General features: G+C 38.6%; 2 protein-coding genes across 2 annotated transcripts; both read left to right on the top strand.

Annotated features, from left to right (window-relative positions):
• Nucleotides 1-200: 200 nt before the first annotated feature.
• Nucleotides 201-9972, top strand: atp6v1e1b (ATPase H+ transporting V1 subunit E1b). The gene is made up of 10 exons (XM_008282929.1): nucleotides 201-290; nucleotides 403-458; nucleotides 2749-2814; nucleotides 4345-4454; nucleotides 4701-4767; nucleotides 4876-4965; nucleotides 7237-7305; nucleotides 7603-7697; nucleotides 7819-7906; nucleotides 9207-9972. Exons 2-10 carry the CDS (start codon nucleotides 426-428, stop codon nucleotides 9267-9269), a joined length of 681 nt encoding a protein of 226 aa, XP_008281151.1. The 5' UTR covers nucleotides 201-290; nucleotides 403-425; the 3' UTR covers nucleotides 9270-9972.
• A 556-nt stretch (nucleotides 9973-10528) lies between these two features.
• Nucleotides 10529-18964, top strand: ada2b (adenosine deaminase 2b). The gene is made up of 9 exons (XM_008282928.1): nucleotides 10529-10874; nucleotides 12703-12922; nucleotides 13005-13215; nucleotides 13324-13451; nucleotides 15638-15728; nucleotides 16242-16350; nucleotides 16441-16598; nucleotides 16689-16891; nucleotides 18515-18964. Exons 1-9 carry the CDS (start codon nucleotides 10574-10576, stop codon nucleotides 18600-18602), a joined length of 1509 nt encoding a protein of 502 aa, XP_008281150.1. The 5' UTR covers nucleotides 10529-10573; the 3' UTR covers nucleotides 18603-18964.
• Nucleotides 18965-19235: the final 271 nt, after the last annotated feature.

Raw genomic sequence — 19235 nt, 5'->3', positions numbered from 1 at the left:
GCCCACAGAGGAACATGATGACAAATTCATACATTAACACAAATATACAATTTTAAATACACGTAATATTAAAATGACGATTACTGCACTAATACTTAAAAATAACTAATAAATGTATTTTTTTTTCTTCTACGTCAGTATCTATGCGTCTCTTTTTTCCTCGTTCCTGATTGGCCCATTAACCGGAAGTAAACATCACGTGACTTCTCAAATCAGCTGATCCTCCGTAGACATCTTTACGAGTCACGACTGCGGCGATTAATTCAAACCCTATCCTTTGTGATTCCTTGGTACGTTATTTTTATTTTACAGCTCACATCAGACATTCAAAACGTCCTCTTCGTGTGTTTGTTGTCGTGGTTGGTATAATTTGTGTGTTTTTCTGTTATTTTCTCCGTCCAGGCGGATCTGTCAAAGCTGCAACCATGGCGCTCAGCGATGCCGACGTACAGAAGCAGGTAATGAATCATTTTAACCTTCAGAATGACTCCAGTCAACCATTTATCGTCACACACTGCACAAAGACGTCTTACCTTGCTTAATAGCGTGTTATAACTCTGGGAAAATGCTTGCGTTAGCTGTTGTTTTTTGCTAGAAGCGTATGTGGAGGAGAATGACATTGAGACAGCTGCGGGGGGGTTAGCATTGAATAAAACACAAACATCAGCTAGATTATAATGTTTGAGGGGTTTCCAGTCGTGCTTTTATATGCAAAAATACCAGTTATACCCAAAAAAGAAGCCATTTTCAGCCGGTGCTGTGTGAGAGTTAGGCAGAGGGTCAGTGATCACATGATGAACACATGCCAGGCCCTGATGAGGAACTTGGAGTGACTGAGCCGATGTCTACACACTGGAAATCCCACCAGACATGGGAACATAGGCTTTAAGAACCGTCATGAAGCTGCAGAAGTTAACTCTACATTAATGAGGGCTGGATTTTCTATCCTAAGGGGCCAAAACAGGTTTCAATGGGCTCCTATGACCCCAGCTGTACATAACAGTGGCCCCTAGGAACCAACCAGTACTCAAGAGGTGAAATGATCAGTTGTTCATTTAGTTTTTTGAGCAAAAATTACCTGTTATTTATCATTTTAAGACATTTTAAAAGCAAATATTCACTGGTATCATCTTTCATATCCAAATGTTAGCTAGTTTTCCAGTGTGATTTAGTTTGTTTTTAGGTTTCTGACAGCTGGTCAGACAATTAAAGCAATTATAAAGCATTTTATACACTGAACAATGAGTCAGTATTTAAAAACGCAAAAGTAAGCTCAAGCCATTCCAGTGTTATTTATCTAGCACATTTACTGCTGCAACAAACTGCTCTCTTTAGCAGAAAAAGAACATTGGTGTTATGAATTAACTGAACAAGTTTAAATGATGTGGTATTTCTGGTGTGAACCCGGGAAACTTAAACAGGATTAAAGCCCTACAACAAATCATAACAGAAACTGAAAATATACCCGACTTTGATAAATATTAGCCCTGAGAGCTTAAAGTATATATAATATAGATCTGAAGTTACAAAAATATGCTTGGGAACAAACAATAAATCCAAGGATTCAATGGATACTGCATGTGGAAGATTAAAAGTGAAAATAAAACTCTGATTGCAGCCTTACAGCATATCTATAAAGGAATACTATGCACAAGGTTTTCTGTGTACAGCACTTCATGCACACACACACAAAACAATGAAGACACAGGAGCTGCAAGATGGAACATGGTTTATGTTTTGCTTCAGAGTTGTAAATCTAGAACATATGAGGGATAGATCTCATAATGTGTGTAAAACATTTGAGGGATGGAGATTTGGGGCCTCGGCGCGAGTGCACAGAAACATTTGTCACTTAAATAATAGAGACGAGCAGAAGAGTCACTTCACAGCAGCGTGACCAGACATGTTTTGAAAGGTGACATCTTGTCCATAATTAGCAAAGCCCCACTAACTGGCCCCTGTTTGTGACTGTCATGTATTCATTTCAGTCACAAGGTAAAATATTTTTAAATGGTGATCTTTGAAAAACCCATAGGATCATTCGACCATGCTCACCACTGTTCTCAAAGTATTTCCAGAATACTGGAAAATTCTACTGCATTGTGGGGGAAAAAAAGAGTTGTAACATGTTCCGACAGTTGCACCTTGTTCTCCGAACTCATTCAAAGATGGTAGGAAGAAGTTTTGATGGCCTCCCACAATTTATATAGCATTCCATGGTACATGATGCTTCAATGTCACTGCCAGTATTCCTTCTTACTTCTTTGTTTTAGCCTTATAATTCCTCACTTATTTCTTATTGATTTTCTATTTTTTAGGCACTGCGTTTATTCTCACCTTATTCTAATATTTTCTCAGCAGTATCTGGCACAAGAGTTGTTTTTGGGTTTAATGAAGATCTCACCTTATATTATCTTAGCAGTTTTTTCCATAAAGAATAACATTTTAATATCTTGCTGTTACTTTACACACATTTCAGGAAGTGCAGCTGTATGTTGGGTTGCAAATCTTAATTTTTGTGTCATTGCGTGTATCATGCAATATGCAGAACGAGTCTCTGAAAATTCTGGACGTAGCATGTTTCATCTGTTTGTCTGATTTTGCATGACTCTGACTTGAATGTGTCAGTAATACATTAGATTTTAACTAAGATTATATTACATAAATCCTGAGAAAATGTTGTGGTGGGATCTTAATGTGATTGTTTTTAAGAGTCACAGAGTTTCTCTTTGGTGTTTCTTTCTCCAGATCAAGCACATGATGGCCTTCATTGAGCAGGAGGCCAATGAGAAGGCAGAGGAGATTGATGCAAAGGTACCAACACATGCACACACAATCACACTGCTGTGAATAGAGCCTGGGTTGGATGAGTAGTTGGTGTGTTTTTAGAGGTTTTTATGCCGTTCGTGAGTGAGTCATCAACTGAGAGATGCCAGAGAATGAGTGGAAAGAGTGAAGAGGAAACAAATGTGAGAAAATAACCTTCAGAAGAAGTATGAACTCTTTCTTAAGCATGGATGGATGAAGGCGGATGTCGGGTTTCATTCACATACGACCTGGCATGTAGCTGTTCTGGCTTTTCTAATGTTAACTGTATTGTCGTGCCTCCATCAGACAATGCAGTGAATTAAGTGCCATTACACAGATTTATGTCTTTGATTGTTCCTTTTTTTAAAAGCAGGTAATGACATTAAAATAAATATATTGTTTAGAACCGAAATCAGTACAAGCAAAGACATAGAAATGCACAACAACACATAATTAACATGCACATCAGATGTTTGCTTTTTACCTCCCAAATGCTTTTATAAATTTTTCTTCATGATCAGAGACTTTCAGTGGATAACACTCAACACTAGGGGCACTAAAAGCTGCAGATTAGTATGAATATGCAGCTCCAGCTCCATATGAATGAAGCTGAGTTGGCATATTTCATAAAATTTTAACTGTTTGAGGGTTAGGCTTCATTTACAAACATTTTAGCAATTATTTTGGCCTTACATACAAATTGTGAGATTCCTGTTATTGCAATTTCAGAGCAAAATATGTGCGTATATAAGTGCTATAAATTTCAAGAGTTAAACTCGGTAAAAGGAAAAAAACCCCAAAAACTTTTGCAAAAGATTTGCAAATGTTTTCAGCCCTAGGTGCACCTTGCATTTCAGATGATGTTTCATATTAGAAGAAAACGAAATGCTACAGATTTGGGATTTAAAATATGACCTGTAGTTAATGTCAGTACTTTATTATCTTCTTTATGTCTTACAATATTTTGCTGTACTCTGGCTGTATTATTACACAGATAAGTGGTATTTGTATTTGTTATAACGAGACATTAATTCCCAGCCATTTTCATAATAGAAACTGTTTGTGTATTTTATTTTATTTGCCTACAATTTTCTCTGTTTCATATAAACTGATTGGACATAACAAGACACTTACTGACACCTTTTGGTTTTGGAAGTTGTTGGCATTGTTCACCTTTTTTTTTTCCCTCTAATTTTAAACTTGAACAGGAAAAACATTGACTGAACACTCAAAAAAATATTCCACATGTCAGTTGAAATAATGAAACTGACTGATGATGAAAATGGTCTTGTGAGGACAGTTATTCATAATAATTAGGTAACTGATTTTTGCACTATGTTCATAGATTAGAAGCTAAATGTTCAGTTTAATATTTTAAATGACATTACAGGGTGCACTGTCCAATCAGTTTTTGTAATCTGCCAAAGTGTCACAAACTCAACCTGTGAAGTAATGTGTTATTGTCTCCTACATATAAAGTGACATTATAACGAAGGATTTGTGCTTCCTCTGAGTGAACTGTGTCTCCTCCTGCAGGCAGAAGAAGAGTTCAACATCGAGAAGGGCCGCCTGGTGCAAACCCAGAGGCTGAAGATAATGGAGTACTATGAGAAGAAAGAGAAGCAGATTGAGCAGCAGAAGAAAATGTGAGTCATGGCGACACATCACAGGACGCATCGAATTTGTCTTTACTTCCTCAATCCAGCCCCTTTAAGAGCAAAGAAATCGCTGTTTGTGTGACAGTTTCCTTAATTTTATTTAGCTGCTTGACCCGACAATAAGTCCTTTGTAACATGCCCGAAACAGTCTGCAGGGTTTTCACATGAGCAACCACAGCCCCGCTTAAAAAATCTACAGAGATCCAATGTGAGTGTTGTTCGTGTCTTTAACAGTCAAATGTCAAACCTGATGAACCAGGCTCGACTGAAGGTACTGAAGGCCCGCGATGACATGATCTCGGTAAGATGCTGCACATCCCTCTGTTGTCAAACTGTCTTTTCATAAACGTTAAAGAGATGGAAATAATAAAGCACAAACAATAAACTCCCTGTGTGTTTGTACCATCAGGAAATGCTGAATGAGGCTCGCCAACGGCTCTCTAATGTCGCAAAAGACCCGTCCAAGTATCCAGCTCTGTTGGACGGATTGCTCTTACAGGTTAGTTTCCGCTGTCAGCCAACCAGAGCTCCAAATCTGTTGGAGCGCAACTCATAGAAGTCTGCCTTCACTCACTCTTTAATGCCGACCAAACCAATATAGAAGCTCATCTCTTTTTAATAAACCAGCCGTGTTCTTTATCAAACACAGAGCAGCAGGATCGTTATGTGTCTCCAAACTAAGAAGGAGCCGAGGGGTTAGCGGGATCTTTGCCTCATTAAACTAAATACAGAAAACAGGGAAGCTGCTGCTCTCACATTCAGTTTGTGTGGAGAAAACATTGTGTTGGGACTCCAGCACCTTCAAAACTGTCGCTACACTTTTATTTAAAGTGCAAATGCTGCTTCCTCTGGAGGATCACAGCATTTTTTTTAACAGCATGTGAGGTGGTTAATTACAGGGAGTTTCCAGTTTTGCTGGAATGCCTGAACATTTCAACTGTTTTTTAATCACTTAATTAAATGACAACCAATGCATCAGATAGTCAGTCTAATGATGTAAACAATTCTTTTTTTGTAATCACGATTCCTCTCGCTTCTCCCTCATGGTGTCTTGCTGACTGGGTACACTAGTTTGATTCAATTTGAGACATCTGTGCAGGAAATTTCACCAGTGAATTAGAAGAATATCAGCAGCAGCTCTCCTCAGAAACTGTGCTGTTGTTCCTGTGGACAACCCACAAGAGAATACAGTCGTCATCATTTCTACGCTAGAAGTGGTCCCGATGGAAAGCCTCAGTGGAAAAGGCTTCCGACTCCTCACAATCGTGTTCGACCTCCGCCAGCTAATGAGCAACACTCAGTGACTAGTTTATTATCTACAACTGTATAATACAGGCTGACACTAGAGATACTAAATCAATACCCAAGAACTTAAATCTAATGTTAACCTGGTCAGTTTTTGACACAGTTGTAGAGAAATGAGGGTTAAACTGAGTGTTTATTTAATAGAGCACCTTATCATACACAGAGGTTATTCAATGTTCTTTATAGGCAAAGGGAAACATGTACAAGACAAGATGCACCATCATAAAATCTAATTTAGAAAACAGTACAGACAAATTGAATAAAGTGCACAGAGGGCAGGGAGACAGCACTTGCTCTGTCATGGCAAAGCATCAAAGTTCAGACGGCCGCCACGGACACGCTGTTTGACGAAAACTCACAATTTTCACCGTGAGTCATCATCAACATCTTACAGCTCACGTCACCGCATTTGAGGTTAATACGGTCAACCAACTAATAATAGCACAACACAATTCAGAGGGCCGCCATTTTGACGCCGTCAGACTTTTGTGGAGCATTTTAATAACTTTTAGTCACCACGTCCTGTAGTTTGTGCTGGCCAAATGTCAGGTGTGTACGATCTTCCCGCATGGAGGAGATAGATTTTGAATATGAGCAAAAATCGCCCAAATTCTCAGTTTTTTTCAAAATGGCGGACTTCCTGTTGGGTTTAGGGCTTGGTGCTGATTGACTTTTTTGTGCATCCCACCGAATTTTTGTAGGTCTAGGTGAAACGGCCTTCGACGAGACTCTTCTGAATGCTGGAAAAACAGACAAAACGCGCAAAATTGCCTTCCATCGAAACTGCATTTCCACACTGTCAGAATTTTGTGGAGCATTTTAATAACTTTTAATCACCACGTCCTGTAGTTTGTCCTGGCCAAATTTCAGGTGTGTACGACGTACCCCCTAGGAGGAGATAGATTTTAAAAAGGCCCAAAAATGCTCGCCGTTTTTTCAAAATGGCGGACTTCTTGTTGAGTTTACCGAAATGTGCTGATGGACTTTTTTGTTCATCCTGACCTGCTCCATAAGCCTACCACATTTCGTAGCTCTAGGCCAAACGGGCTTCTGACAGGAGTCCATTGAAATTTTGTGGGGGGGGCACTGTGGAGCCATTTTGCTATTGACATGCCCAGTTGGTTTAAAATATCAAATTTTCCGCCAGTCCTGATGTGTGTGCAAACTTTCATGAGTTTTTGAGCATGTTTAGGCCTTCAAAGACGCGTTTGTTTTGTCGGGAGAAGAATAATAATTCCTTGCATTCCAATAGCACTGTAGTGCTCGGACCCTAATAAAAACAGATGAAGTACTTTTAAAAAAGTGATGACAGTTTATTCAGTAAAGAGGAGTTTCTGTTATTTAGCTTCTTGTCAATGATTGAAAAAGTGTTCAGCCACGTGAAAACACAAACATTCTAACCTTCATGCTGTGCAGATATTTAAATACTGAGGTTTGATAACGTTTTCATCGTCTGTCATATCAGGGATTCTATCAGCTTCTGGAGCCCAAAGTGACTATTCGCTGCCGTAAACAGGACCTGCAGATGGTACAGGTGAGTGCATGTTCTAGTTTACGTACGTATAGCAACTTGTACATGAGGTGCAATCCAAACCACTGTCGATAATTTTACAAATTTCTTTCAATTTCCATCTGATACAAGTAAGAGAAAACATCACAGGTGTATTTAGTACCCTGTCTGGATCTTTATTGTGAATAAGAGAAGATGTTAAGTAGCAGAGTGGAGTTTTTTTTTTAAAGGGAATATTGTGATCAAATTTAGCTATTTAAACTTGGTGACATTATTAAAAAAAATCCGAATTTAAACGGCACCATGCCTCTGGACTTCCAGGCATCCATCCAGAGGAACATCCCCATTTATAAAGCAGCTGTGAAGACCAACCTGGAGGTTCGCATCGATCAGGACAACTTCCTCTCCCCAGACGTGTAAGCAGCATCACATTTAAAAAAAAAACACATACACATCAAACCTTACCAACCTGAACTTTCACCTGAAATGCTTCTTCTGCATTTGATCTCTCTTGTTTTGATGTTTTTCTGCCTGCAGGTCTGGAGGTATTGAGCTCTATAATGGCGACGGGAAGATCAAGGTGTCCAACACCCTGGAGAGCAGACTGGACCTCATGGCTCAGCAGGTAGGAAACACAGACCGAGCATGGTATTTATTTTAACCTTTTCATTTTGTTTGTTTAAATGAAACATGCACTATGAATACAGTGTAGTTCATTTTGTATACATCATTTTTTATTCACTAATAACCTCCGTACACACATTTTTAAAGGCCGTAAGTTAATCTGCCTCCTGTGCTTTGCTTAGATGTGGATTTGGTTGTTAAAAACGACTCCTTTTAATGAGCAGTGATGTTACTAACAAATGTGCATCTAACAAAAACATTAATATAATGACAAAAGGGACAAATAACTGTTATTTTTTTATTTGCAGCAGCTAACTAAATAAAGACAAAGTAATGAGCATGCTCAGTCCAGCACTCCTGTACGTTTGTCTAAAAGAAACCAAAATATGACTTTATGCAAATACACCGACTAAATATAAAATAAGAAATAAAGTCTTTGGTTGTTACAGCACAAGTTAGAGTTACCACCGTCATATATACCAATAAATAGGAAAAAATAAACAATAGCAAAATATAAAATGCAAAATGTAATGATAAGAAAAAATACACAATAAGAAAACACAAGATGCAATAGTATACTTTTTTTTTTTTTAATTGTTCTTTGTCTTAGTTTTCTTGTCACAATGTTTTGTGTTGTTTTTTCAGCAACACACTCCTAAAAAAAGGTTTCTAATTATGACTCCCTGTTAAAAAAAGGTCAAGGGAAGACAGGCTAATGTTGGTCTGAAATGGAATTACCTGTTGTGTGCAGCTGTTAACAAACTTACATTTGACTAAATGAAGTTAGCTGAAGCTTTAAATGTTCCTTTTTAAGACCTGTGAGTGGCATCACTTGTCACAAGATGGGGAGGAGGATGTTTTAAGGTATACATGTGTTAGTCTCGTTAAGTTTTTGCTGGATATTTTTAGTCTATCTAACCTTAATTTAAAATGGAAAAATGCAAGAAGCATCAAAAATCCTTTTTTTTAAAAGTGTGAAATGATTAAACACAAATCCAGAAAAGGAAAAACTGGACAGAAGTGTGTTGATTTATCAGTTACTCATGTGACAGAAAAATAATCTGCACATATTTTGATGATCAGTTACTTGTTTAAATAATTCTTTAGTTTTCATCTCTCAAATTTGAAGCGAGCAAACTGAACATCTTTTACAGTTTGTGTATGCCCTCTTAGGTTTAATGATGTCTTTTTCTTGTTTTTTTCTTCTTAAATTTAACAGACAAAATGATGACAATATGAAAATAATTTCAAGTAAATCGATGCTGATCACTGTGATTTATAAACTGTTCCTTTGTTTGCAGATGATGCCTGAAATCCGAGTGGCTCTCTTTGGTGCCAACCCGAATCGCAAGTTCATGGACTGAGAGCCTTCGCTGTATTAGAGACAAATTCTCCCTTTTATTTTTTATTTTGTCATATCAAAGACATCATTCCTTTTGTCTGTGAAATTTCTGATGCAAAAACGAGACGCATCGTTGTCGTGTGATGTATTGCTGTATTTTTCTGTGCATTAAGGGACATGGTAGACGCTGCAACTCAACAGTGCAGATGTGCGCGCTTTGCACAGCTGTAAGGACTGGTTTACTCTGCTGCTCTCCTTCAAAGGTCTCAGTTTACACTGATAAAGTCAGGGAAGTTGGGGTGTTTAACAGCTTGTCCTCTAATTGGATCAGTCTTTATGACAAACACAGTGTCTGTGTCGCAGTTTGTCTAGTTTCCTTTACCTCTGCCCCACATTAGAAGTTGTATGGGGCATTGTGTTGCTAATGGGTGTCTGCTCCAACCAATCACAGACAACATATGGTATCCTAGAAACAAAACTGAAGACCGTACATGACCTTCCAGAGTTAATTTATTGATGTTACATCGACTGTTCTCCTGTCATGAATTAAAGGAGTGGCTGATATCATTCCAGAGGGTGCACTGTATGTATATGAGGTTTCCAGATTAAATTATACGTATGTGTGGTTGTTGTTTTGTTTTTGTTCTTCTTTTTTTGATTGTCTCAAACTGAAAATGTTCTATTGTGGAAATGTACAACATAAAGAATATAAATCATTAGTATCACCTCTCTGCTCTTTTTGACTCTCACAGTGTTTAACCTTCCGCCTTATCTGCCGTTTTTGATTTCTTTTGCCAAACTGGCCATTCATGCTCCGTTCATTAGTTTATCACATGGCGTTAGTCAGACAAAAATGCTCCAATTATCCAGTTGCTCCGAGCATTTTGCTGACATGCTAGAGCGTCGCGCAGTTTCTTTCAGGAAAAGGGCTGAGCTGAGACACAGGACTCCAAGAGCTCCTTCAAACTTGTAAGTATTCTATGATTTAAAGCAGCGACACTTGAAGATTTTTTTTGGTTTGTTGTTAAAGTTTCTTTGTGTTACTTTCTTATACTTTAGTGTCTGATAGTTTTGACTCCATGTGGTCAGGCTCATGAATGGAATCTGTCAGGATTGTAATGCAAGCTGAGCAACATCTTGTGATTTCTACCATTTGAGATTGTTAAATGTATTTACCCACAGACCTTTCTTCTAAGGCAGAGTGACTTTAATGTTTTTGTTTTGTAACCTGCATTTCTGTCTTTACAGCCCCAAGTACAGCAGCTGTGATCTTGTGAGGAGCATCATGTTTTAGTGGGAAACGGCTCCCTCCTGTGGCACAAGGACATGCTGATCTCACTCTGCCAGGCTGTGCTCGTTTATGTGGCCCTTCTGTGGTTCGTGAGGGTGACCGATGGGATGCCCGACCCCACTCAGAGAGACCTGCTGATGCGTCAGGAGGCGTCCAGACAGACGGGAGGCCGAGTGACGCTGACGGCAGCTGAGCAGAAGCTGGACTCTTACCTCCGTCGGTTAAAGGAGCAGGAGATGTCTGCTGCTCCGTTCCCTCCTGCTGTCCACTTCTTCAAAGCAAAGCCTCTCATCCAGAAGAGCCCCGTCTTCAAACTGCTGCAGAAGATGCCAAAAGGTGATGTTACAGCGATGGATGGTTAACTGAACAGGCCTCCTGGGGACAAGGTGTCCCAGTCACATTAAATATTCATATGTTCCTTTATACAGCAGCTGCTCAGCATAGTGAGGCTACATTTATGTTTTATTCAAGCTTTGTTTAATGGTTTCCTGTCACTGTAATTTGCCACAGTGTATAAATATACAGTCTGTTGGTTTGGATCTGCTGTTGCAGGAAGTTTTGACAAGATTCAAACAGATGAACAGAAAAGACAAAAATGCAGTAAAACTATAATGGGATGTACAACATCTAAAAAGAGATGCAAAACCAATTAAACTTTACTGATATAGCACATTTCAAACGTATCAAATAGAACGTGCTTTATAAGTGAAAACATGGAATATTAAAAATGGATTTATGGACAAACACACTCACACACACACACAAACAATTAAAGAAGGAAAATAAGAGATTGGTAGCTGAGATCATTTAAAGCTAAATAAAAACTAATACAAGCAATAAAAATAAAATGATTAACTATTACACTTAATACAGTCGTCCTCATATTTATTCATACCCTTCCATTAAAGACAGGGAAAATTCACAATAGTCACTGAAATAACTAGAAACTGACAAAAGTAATAATAAATAAATTTGCTAAATTGTAGTTTAGTGAAGTAAAACATTGCTTTTGAATTGTGGGTGAAAAGAATAGTAATTAAAAACAACAACAACAACAAAAACTGTCCCAGACAAATAAGAGCACTTTGCTGATGAGCAGTGGACAAAATCAGAATAGCTGTCAACAGGAGCAGAAGTCTGACTGAGAGTTACAGAAAATACTTGATAGCAGTGATTGGCTCAAAGGGTTGTTTAACAAAATATTAGTTTACGGGTCCCATCATGCTTGTTTGTTGTTGTTGTTGTTGTTGTTGTTTTGTTTTAATTTTATTTATTATTTTTTAAATATTTCTGTTGAACCACAATTCAAAAGCAATGTCATGATTTTCATTCAATTTTTATTTATTATTACTTTTGTCAATTTCAACTTTTTTCAGTGACAGCTGCTTTTTCCTTCTTTAATGGGAGGATATGAATACATTTGAGGACGACTGTACATGCAGTCCATTGCACAGTGCACAGACCTATATATAGGAGAGACTAAACAAGAGCTCCACTAGTACATGGCACAGCACAACAAAACCAGCTACTCAGGACAAGATTCAGGAGTCTACCTGCTTAAATGGATGAAGTAAACTCATTTGAGGACAGCAATGTTTCCATTCTGAACATAAATGGACAGACAGATGGAGTGAAGTAAAAATGGAACAGTGAGCCCCTAACAGCAGGGAGTCTATGACACCACATATCAGGTACTTATTAGGCAGTCTTGAGGTCTCCCCAGACTGTTTCACTACCTTTCACACCCTATAGAAGCCTCTGAGATGAGAGGTAAAATGTCTTTAAGAACCAAAAAGTGAAGTCTGGTAGCCTTCTACTATGATACAACTACAAAGAGACAAACTGCAAATAAACACAAACCAACTACAAAGAGATGTGATTGTCTACAACAAGGCACGGCACATAAATCGACCAACTATGTGAAATGACTGAAAAGTACTAAAAAGCAATGAAAAGTGACTACAAGTAGAAATAAGACAACTAAACACACACAGTAGATGCAAAATCATTACAACGACAAATTAATCTCTAATACAGGAGAGGCGATGGGCCCATTAACTCTCACAGAAGCCAACAGTAACTACAACGCTTCTTGTTGGGTTTTTTTGTCAGTGTCTAGACTGAGGGCAGAGTTTGAGGTTGTGTCCTGTTGTCTTGGTGACAGGCGCAGCCCTCCACATCCACAGCTCGTCTCTGGTCAGCGCCGAATGGCTGGTCAGAAACGTCACCTACAGACCTCGCTGCTACATCTGCTTCACCTGGGACAACTCGGTGCGCTTCCTGTTCTCAGAGCGCCAGCCCTTCCCACGATGGGACTGCTTCTACTGGCAGCTGCTCCAGACCTTGAGAGCCCGAATAGGAGACCCTACAGCCTTTGATAACAGGTTAAGCAACTTTTAACCCTCCTTTAAACGTGTCAGGTAAAGATGTAATGGGAGAACTGAACCCAACATATTTGTTTTTCAGTTTGATTCAGCACCTCACGCTGTTTACCGAGGATCCAGACGGTGAATATCCAAGCCAAGATGTTGTGTGGGAGAAGTTTGAGAAAGCCTTCATTGCAGCTGCAGGACTGATTACGCACGCCCCTGTGCTGAGGGACTACTACTATAAGGGTCTAGAGGAGCTGCACCATGACAACATCATGTACCTGGAACTGAGGAGCGGCCTTTCAAGGGTTTGTGTTTGCTTGTTCGTTTGCACCTGATCCCTCAGAACAGTAGAATCAGAAGTAGCAGCAGCAAATCTGACATTTGTGCTTCTCTGTCAATTTCCTGTGTTGCAGTCGTACGAACTTGACGGAACCATCCACGATAAGGTCTGGACTCTGAAAACCTTTCAAGAAGTCACAAAGAAATTTACAGCAGATCATCCAGACTTCCTCGGCGCCCGAATCATCATTTCTGTCCACAGGTAAGATGAAGTTTTCAGTCAGAATAACTGCTAAGACTGCAGCATTTTAAAAATTACAATGCAACACACAGGTTCCTAAGCACTGCACAAATGTATTAGTTTACTGATTTTAATACTGAAATATGTGTATTCTTGTATATATTTATCTTGTTGTATATTTGATTATTATTATTTTTAATTTTATTTATTTATTTATTTCCATAGTTATTTTACTTTATTGTTATTCTTTCCTTGCTAATTCCAAGAGCGACACCAACAGCCAGAATCAAATTCCTTGTGTACGATACACAAGGAATTTGGTACATACTTGGCCATTAAAGCTGATTCTGATGTCAGCAGTCAGCAGATTTCACACACATTTCTACTGATTTAAATGTACAGTTACATACTGCCAGATTTACAGTGATAGAAGATGTTCTCAGATACTTGCATACTTAAGTAAAAGTACCAATCAGTAATCTAAAAATACTCTGTTGCAACTAAAAGTACTGCACTCAAAGCCCAACTAGTCAAGCTGTACATCAGGTACCAAAAGTAAAAGTACTCATTATACAGTATAATGGCTCCTGTGACCAGCAGTGGCAGAAGTATTCAGGTCTTTTTTGAAAGTGAAAGTAGAAATAGCCTTCCACACTGTGAAAATACTTAACTACATGCTAAAGTTCTGGATTCATAACCTCGAGTAAAATAGTTTATTTTCAGAAAAAGCTACTTACATGATCAAAAGTATTTATTCTGCAGTAAAACGTTCCCGGACAGTGTTTCACTATTATATATCAGATTTATTGATAAACATTGAAAAATGTTGGCTACTTTATATACTGTTGGGTACATTAATCTAAAGCAATGAATATTCTGTATTTCTTCAATATTCACATTCTAAAAGATCATCATGTGTTTGTAGCATCGCCGTCCAATAAAAATTACTCTTCACACGGACAGAAAAACAGCCCAGTTTTCAACTTTGTGACAGTTTCCAGCTATTCCCAGGGTATTTGAATCGTTTTTACATCTTAGAGGACGGAGAATGTTCTCAACCGATTTTATTAGAATAATTCAGAATCACCAAATGTGCAGATACACGATTTTCACTGGACAGGAAGGGTATGAAAAACTGTACTCTGAAAAGTAACTAAAGCTGTCAGATGAATATCATGTACTTAAAGTGTAACATCAGCCTGTGAGATATAGGGAAGCAGCACTATAAAGTTGCACAAAATGAGAAAAACTCAACTACAAGTACCCGGCAATTGTACTTCAGTACAGTTTCTTTCCAACACTTCAAAACTGGAAGTGAAACTCAAAGATCTTCTGATTCAGAAACCGAATAATGTGAAAATTGGAGACCATGTGCAGTCATCTTCAGTTTCTCTTTCATCTGTCACCATGTTCCAGTTTTTAAAAATAATTTGCAACTATAATTCAATATTTTATCTCGTGATTATTTAGCATCCTGAATCACCGCAATGGAAATGAAGAGCTGTTAAAGGGCCAGTCCACCAGTGTCGTACTACTGAGCACATGGCCACAGATGAATGTTTTCTGCTGCTCTGGAGTGAAAATCACCCGGATGCTGTAATGTTAATCCTAGGGGCGCAGAATCTGACGGATATGTGCATTAACACTTTGAGGTGCATTATGGGCATTGTAGGATGCATTGCTTTTAGAGTTTGTCTCATACCAGGGATTACTACTCTCGATATTCATGGTCCCCGGATGATGGAGCCTGATGACTTTGGTGATTTCTCGTTAATGTTTGTGACTGAAATGTCTTAGCAGCTGTTTGTTTATGTGAAATTTGCTGCAGACATTATGTTCCCCGCAGAATGAACTGTAAGAAATGTTTAGGATCTCTGACTTCATCATGTAGTGTCATCATCAGGTCAAAGTTTGATTTCTTCTTTGTTTATTTTAAAACACAAGTTAGTTCATTCCAATCAGCCTCAGATCTGCTTGGTGCTAATTAGCAAATATTAGCATGCTAATCAGCATAACTAACAAAGACATCTCTGTCATGTCAGTTTTGTTGGACAAATGTCTTTTTATCAGTGAGGGTCTTCTTGTGATGTTTGCTACAGCAGTTTTTCTTCCATATAGACATCTTGACATGTCAATCTTAATGTAAAATTGTAGAGTATTTTACCTTACAGAGTGCTGTCTCCTGTGTTCATTGCTGCTTCTTGCAGGGCTCTGACTGTGACTGAGGTCAAAGCAGCTATAAAAGATGCCATTCAGCTGCAAAAGGACTTTCCTGATGTTGTTGCAGGATTCGACATGGTGAGACGTGATCGCTCTAGTTCAACCTCTTGAATGGTCTCTTGTTAAGTTGCTTGTCGTTAAGGTTTAATTTGGTTTTGCGTGACCTCAGTGGCCTTTCTCTTGCATGTTTGCGTAGTGCTAGTCAAATGATAATTGGCAGCACTAAACTGCCCGAATGTGTGCGTGTGAGTGCTTGTCTGTGTCTAAATGTCAAGTCTGGGATTGTCTGGTGATTGATTAAGGATGTGTCCTGCTTTTTTCCCCCCGTCCCTTTGTTGGGGTTTGGTTCCTTCCCACTGTTGCTGATCGCTTGCTCAGAGGGAGTCCAAAGGCAACGTTGGGCTGTTGGGTTCTGTTTAAATTTGTAAAGTCTATGCCTTACTATGTTAAGCGCTGTGAGATGGAATATGTTGTAAACTGCGCTATGCAAATAAAATTGAATTGAACTGAATTCTTGCCCACTGTGAGCTGGTACAGGCTCCCTCATGACCCAAGTGTAACTAATGGATAATCTTGTATTGTGGTTTGCAGGTTGGCAGGGAGGACAGTGGAGGGACTCTTTGGTACTTCAGAGAGGCTCTTTCTCTGCCAGCTCAACTGGGTGTCACGTTGCCATACTTCTTTCACGCAGGGGAGACGGGTGGGTGGATCAAAAGCTTAAAAAACAACATTATAGCAGAATGTTTTATGTAGTTTTTAAAATTGTTTGAAACTTTGTGTTTGTGTGTAGACGATGAAGGCTCCAACGTCGATCAAAATATTCTGGACGCCCTTCTGTTCAACACCACTCGCATTGGGCACGGCTTCGCTTTGGCTCACCATCCACTTGCCAAAGAGCTTTCCAGGAAAAGAAATGTGGCTGTGGAGCTTTGTCCCATCTCAAACCAGGTAAGATGACTTATTACCACTGACATAATAGAAAAGAAACTCCTAAACTTGTCTTTATGTATGACGTACGTGGCTTTGTTTGACCTCCAGGTGCTGAAGCTGGTGTCAGATCTTAGGAACCACCCTGCAGCTGTGCTGATGGCTGAGGGCCACCCGATGGTGATCAGCTCTGACGACCCGTCTCTGTTCGGCACCGCAGGCCTCTCCTACGACTTTTATCAAGCCTTTGTGGGCATCGGAGGACTGAAAGCAAACCTGGGAACGCTGAAAGAGCTGGCTGTCAACTCTATCAGGTCAGAATCAGTTGATTTTATGTCTGTCATGTCTGTGTTTTGAAGAAACATGGAGCACACTTCATGTAACACTAATCACACGTATTTGTTAGAGCCTGACCAACACTGGCATATTTGGGCTGACACAAAATTCCGATACTGATAAATCAACCAATATATAAACAGCATACATACATAAACACATACTTTACACTTATAAATAAAAAGGTGTGAGATGTTGGCTAAGTTATATATCTGAGCTAGAACAAAACTAGTTTGCAATACTTGTGCTATTTTAAATTCTAATCTAAACAGTTTAATCGTCACTAATGACGACGTTCACTTTATATTTAGTTATTTCAAAAATAACAGTGAAGTCCACTCTCTATTAGCATCCACTTTGTAAAGCTAGCTGCTGAATTAATGCTACAGATTTTTCCTAACGTTTCTTTTAGTGCATTTAACTAAAACCAGAGAAGGTGTTTACCAAAATGTAATGTCAAGCAAAATGTTGTTGTTAATGTACAACAGTCACAAACAGTGTACTGCTGCCGAGTCAAGACATGAATAGCACCTCCGCTACAAACATTCAGGGGAAACTTTCTGTACATTCAGTGGAAAACAAGATGTTTAAATTTTAGCTCGACTCCGCACCAGCTCTGCTGCAGGTGTTGCTGAAAATAATACAAACAATGGAGGCAGGACAGACTGTGCCATGACACCATTTGTAAACTTACCCCAATTTTGGGGGATTTTTCAAGTTCTGGCAGTTGTTGGTTTCAAAAGAAAGGGGTGGGGTATTTAGTGCTTCTTTATTGTCAACAAATTCATTCATTCATTCATTCATTCATTTACATCCATTTAACATCATTTTGCCACATTGCACCAAAAAAGTAAATGCCCTATTTTCAACATAATTCATGATTATTTCAAGTTTCAAGGCCTTTATTGGTCACAAACACAATTATACATAGTATAACGTGCAGTGAAATGTATTATGCACCTGTTCCAGACCGAAACAAGAAGAAGAAGAAAACATACAAGAAATAAATACATATGAATATATTTATAGATGGATTGAAATAAATAAGCAAAACAAATAAATCAAACTGTTAATGTAGCAAAAAATGTGAGTGGAAGGTTTTTGAATGTGAACTACACCTTATGTATAAGTATGTGTTCACAAATTAATTTTTCAGGAAACGAGGTCTTATACGGTGACACTATTGGTCAAAGCCAGCCAAACCACATTCTTACCTTTTACACACTTTCGTTATGTACTTGCTGTTTGTCTTCTGGATTTGGATGTTTGGTGTGTCCTTAAAATATACCATCAGATGTAAATTTAAAGGGATCACCTGCTTGAAACTGGAACAGCATGACAATAATCTGACTTCATTTTAAATTTGTAATGGACTTACCTATCTCAAGCAAGTTTTTGTTGTGTCTGCAAGTTAATCCTTATATTTAGGATGAACGGAAGCACAAAGACACAAAACTTACAGTCTGATTTGAAAGCAGGAAGAAACTTGATTTGTGGTTTATGATGTAAAACTTGTGTTTGTGCTTAGAATATTCCAAGCTTTTAACACCATGTTGCAGCTTCATGAGTTCGCTCTCATTAAAAGTTTCTTCTGCCTGCAGGTACAGCTCGCTGCCAGCTCATCTGAAGGACACAGGTCAGGCCATGTGGCAGAAAAAATGGGACGCCTTTATCTCTGACAATTTATGACAGCAAATAATAACACATCCTGTTTGACTTGAATTATGCTTGTCATAACGTTAAACTAAAGCAAACATATAAAGGTCATTAACAGCTTTAAAAAAAAAAAAAAAAAAAGGATATCGCTTCTGTGGAGCTTTCGTGTCTTTGTAAAGGACAGGCTGTTCGTTTTTTAGGATGTTCTGGTCTGATATGGCAAAGTAGGTGATGTAAGTATCTTAAAACTCTCTGGAATACTTCCTTTTCCTGAAGCAACCGCAAAGAAGCTTTACAATAAACCTGCTGGAGAAAAATGATCCTGAAGCCTTTCACTGTCCTCTGTGGAGAGCTTAGTTCACTACAACAGCAGTAAAAGTCACCCACAGTCAATCTTTTGTTGTAATAACACAAAACTAAAACAGTAAACTTTCACAAGGACATTTCTATATCTAGTGCTATTAAATAAAAACTAGTATTTTATCATAGTTCATACTATGTGCCATAAATGTAAGTCAGATAAATACATAAAATTCATGACTTCTTCTCAGTGAAGCTGTTTTCCTGGTGCACCGTGTGGTTCTGGTGAAGTTGTAAAAGACAAGAACTCATTTCCGATCTTTCTCTGACAAAAATGCAGTTTTTGTGCAATAATGACTCATTTAT

The sequence above is a fragment of the Stegastes partitus genome, unplaced genomic scaffold (genome assembly GCF_000690725.1).
Source record: "Stegastes partitus isolate 25-593 unplaced genomic scaffold, Stegastes_partitus-1.0.2 Scaffold290, whole genome shotgun sequence".
Taxonomy (NCBI): Eukaryota; Metazoa; Chordata; class Actinopteri; family Pomacentridae; genus Stegastes; species Stegastes partitus.
Note: the sequence above shows the minus strand (reverse complement) of the source record. Positions and strands in the feature narration are given on the sequence as shown.

Coding starts and splice junctions, on each gene's coding strand:
- ada2b (XM_008282928.1), top strand. CDS start 10,574: ATGCTGATCTCACTCTGCCAGGCTGTGCTCGTTTATGTGGCCCTTCTG. Junction 10,875..12,702: donor GCTGCAGAAGATGCCAAAAG/GTGATGTTACAG, acceptor TCTTGGTGACAG/GCGCAGCCCTCCACATCCAC. Junction 13,216..13,323: donor TGAGGAGCGGCCTTTCAAGG/GTTTGTGTTTGC, acceptor CCTGTGTTGCAG/TCGTACGAACTTGACGGAAC.
- atp6v1e1b (XM_008282929.1), top strand. CDS start 426: ATGGCGCTCAGCGATGCCGACGTACAGAAGCAG. Junction 2,815..4,344: donor CAGAGGAGATTGATGCAAAG/GTACCAACACAT, acceptor CTCCTCCTGCAG/GCAGAAGAAGAGTTCAACAT. Junction 7,907..9,206: donor TGGACCTCATGGCTCAGCAG/GTAGGAAACACA, acceptor CTTTGTTTGCAG/ATGATGCCTGAAATCCGAGT.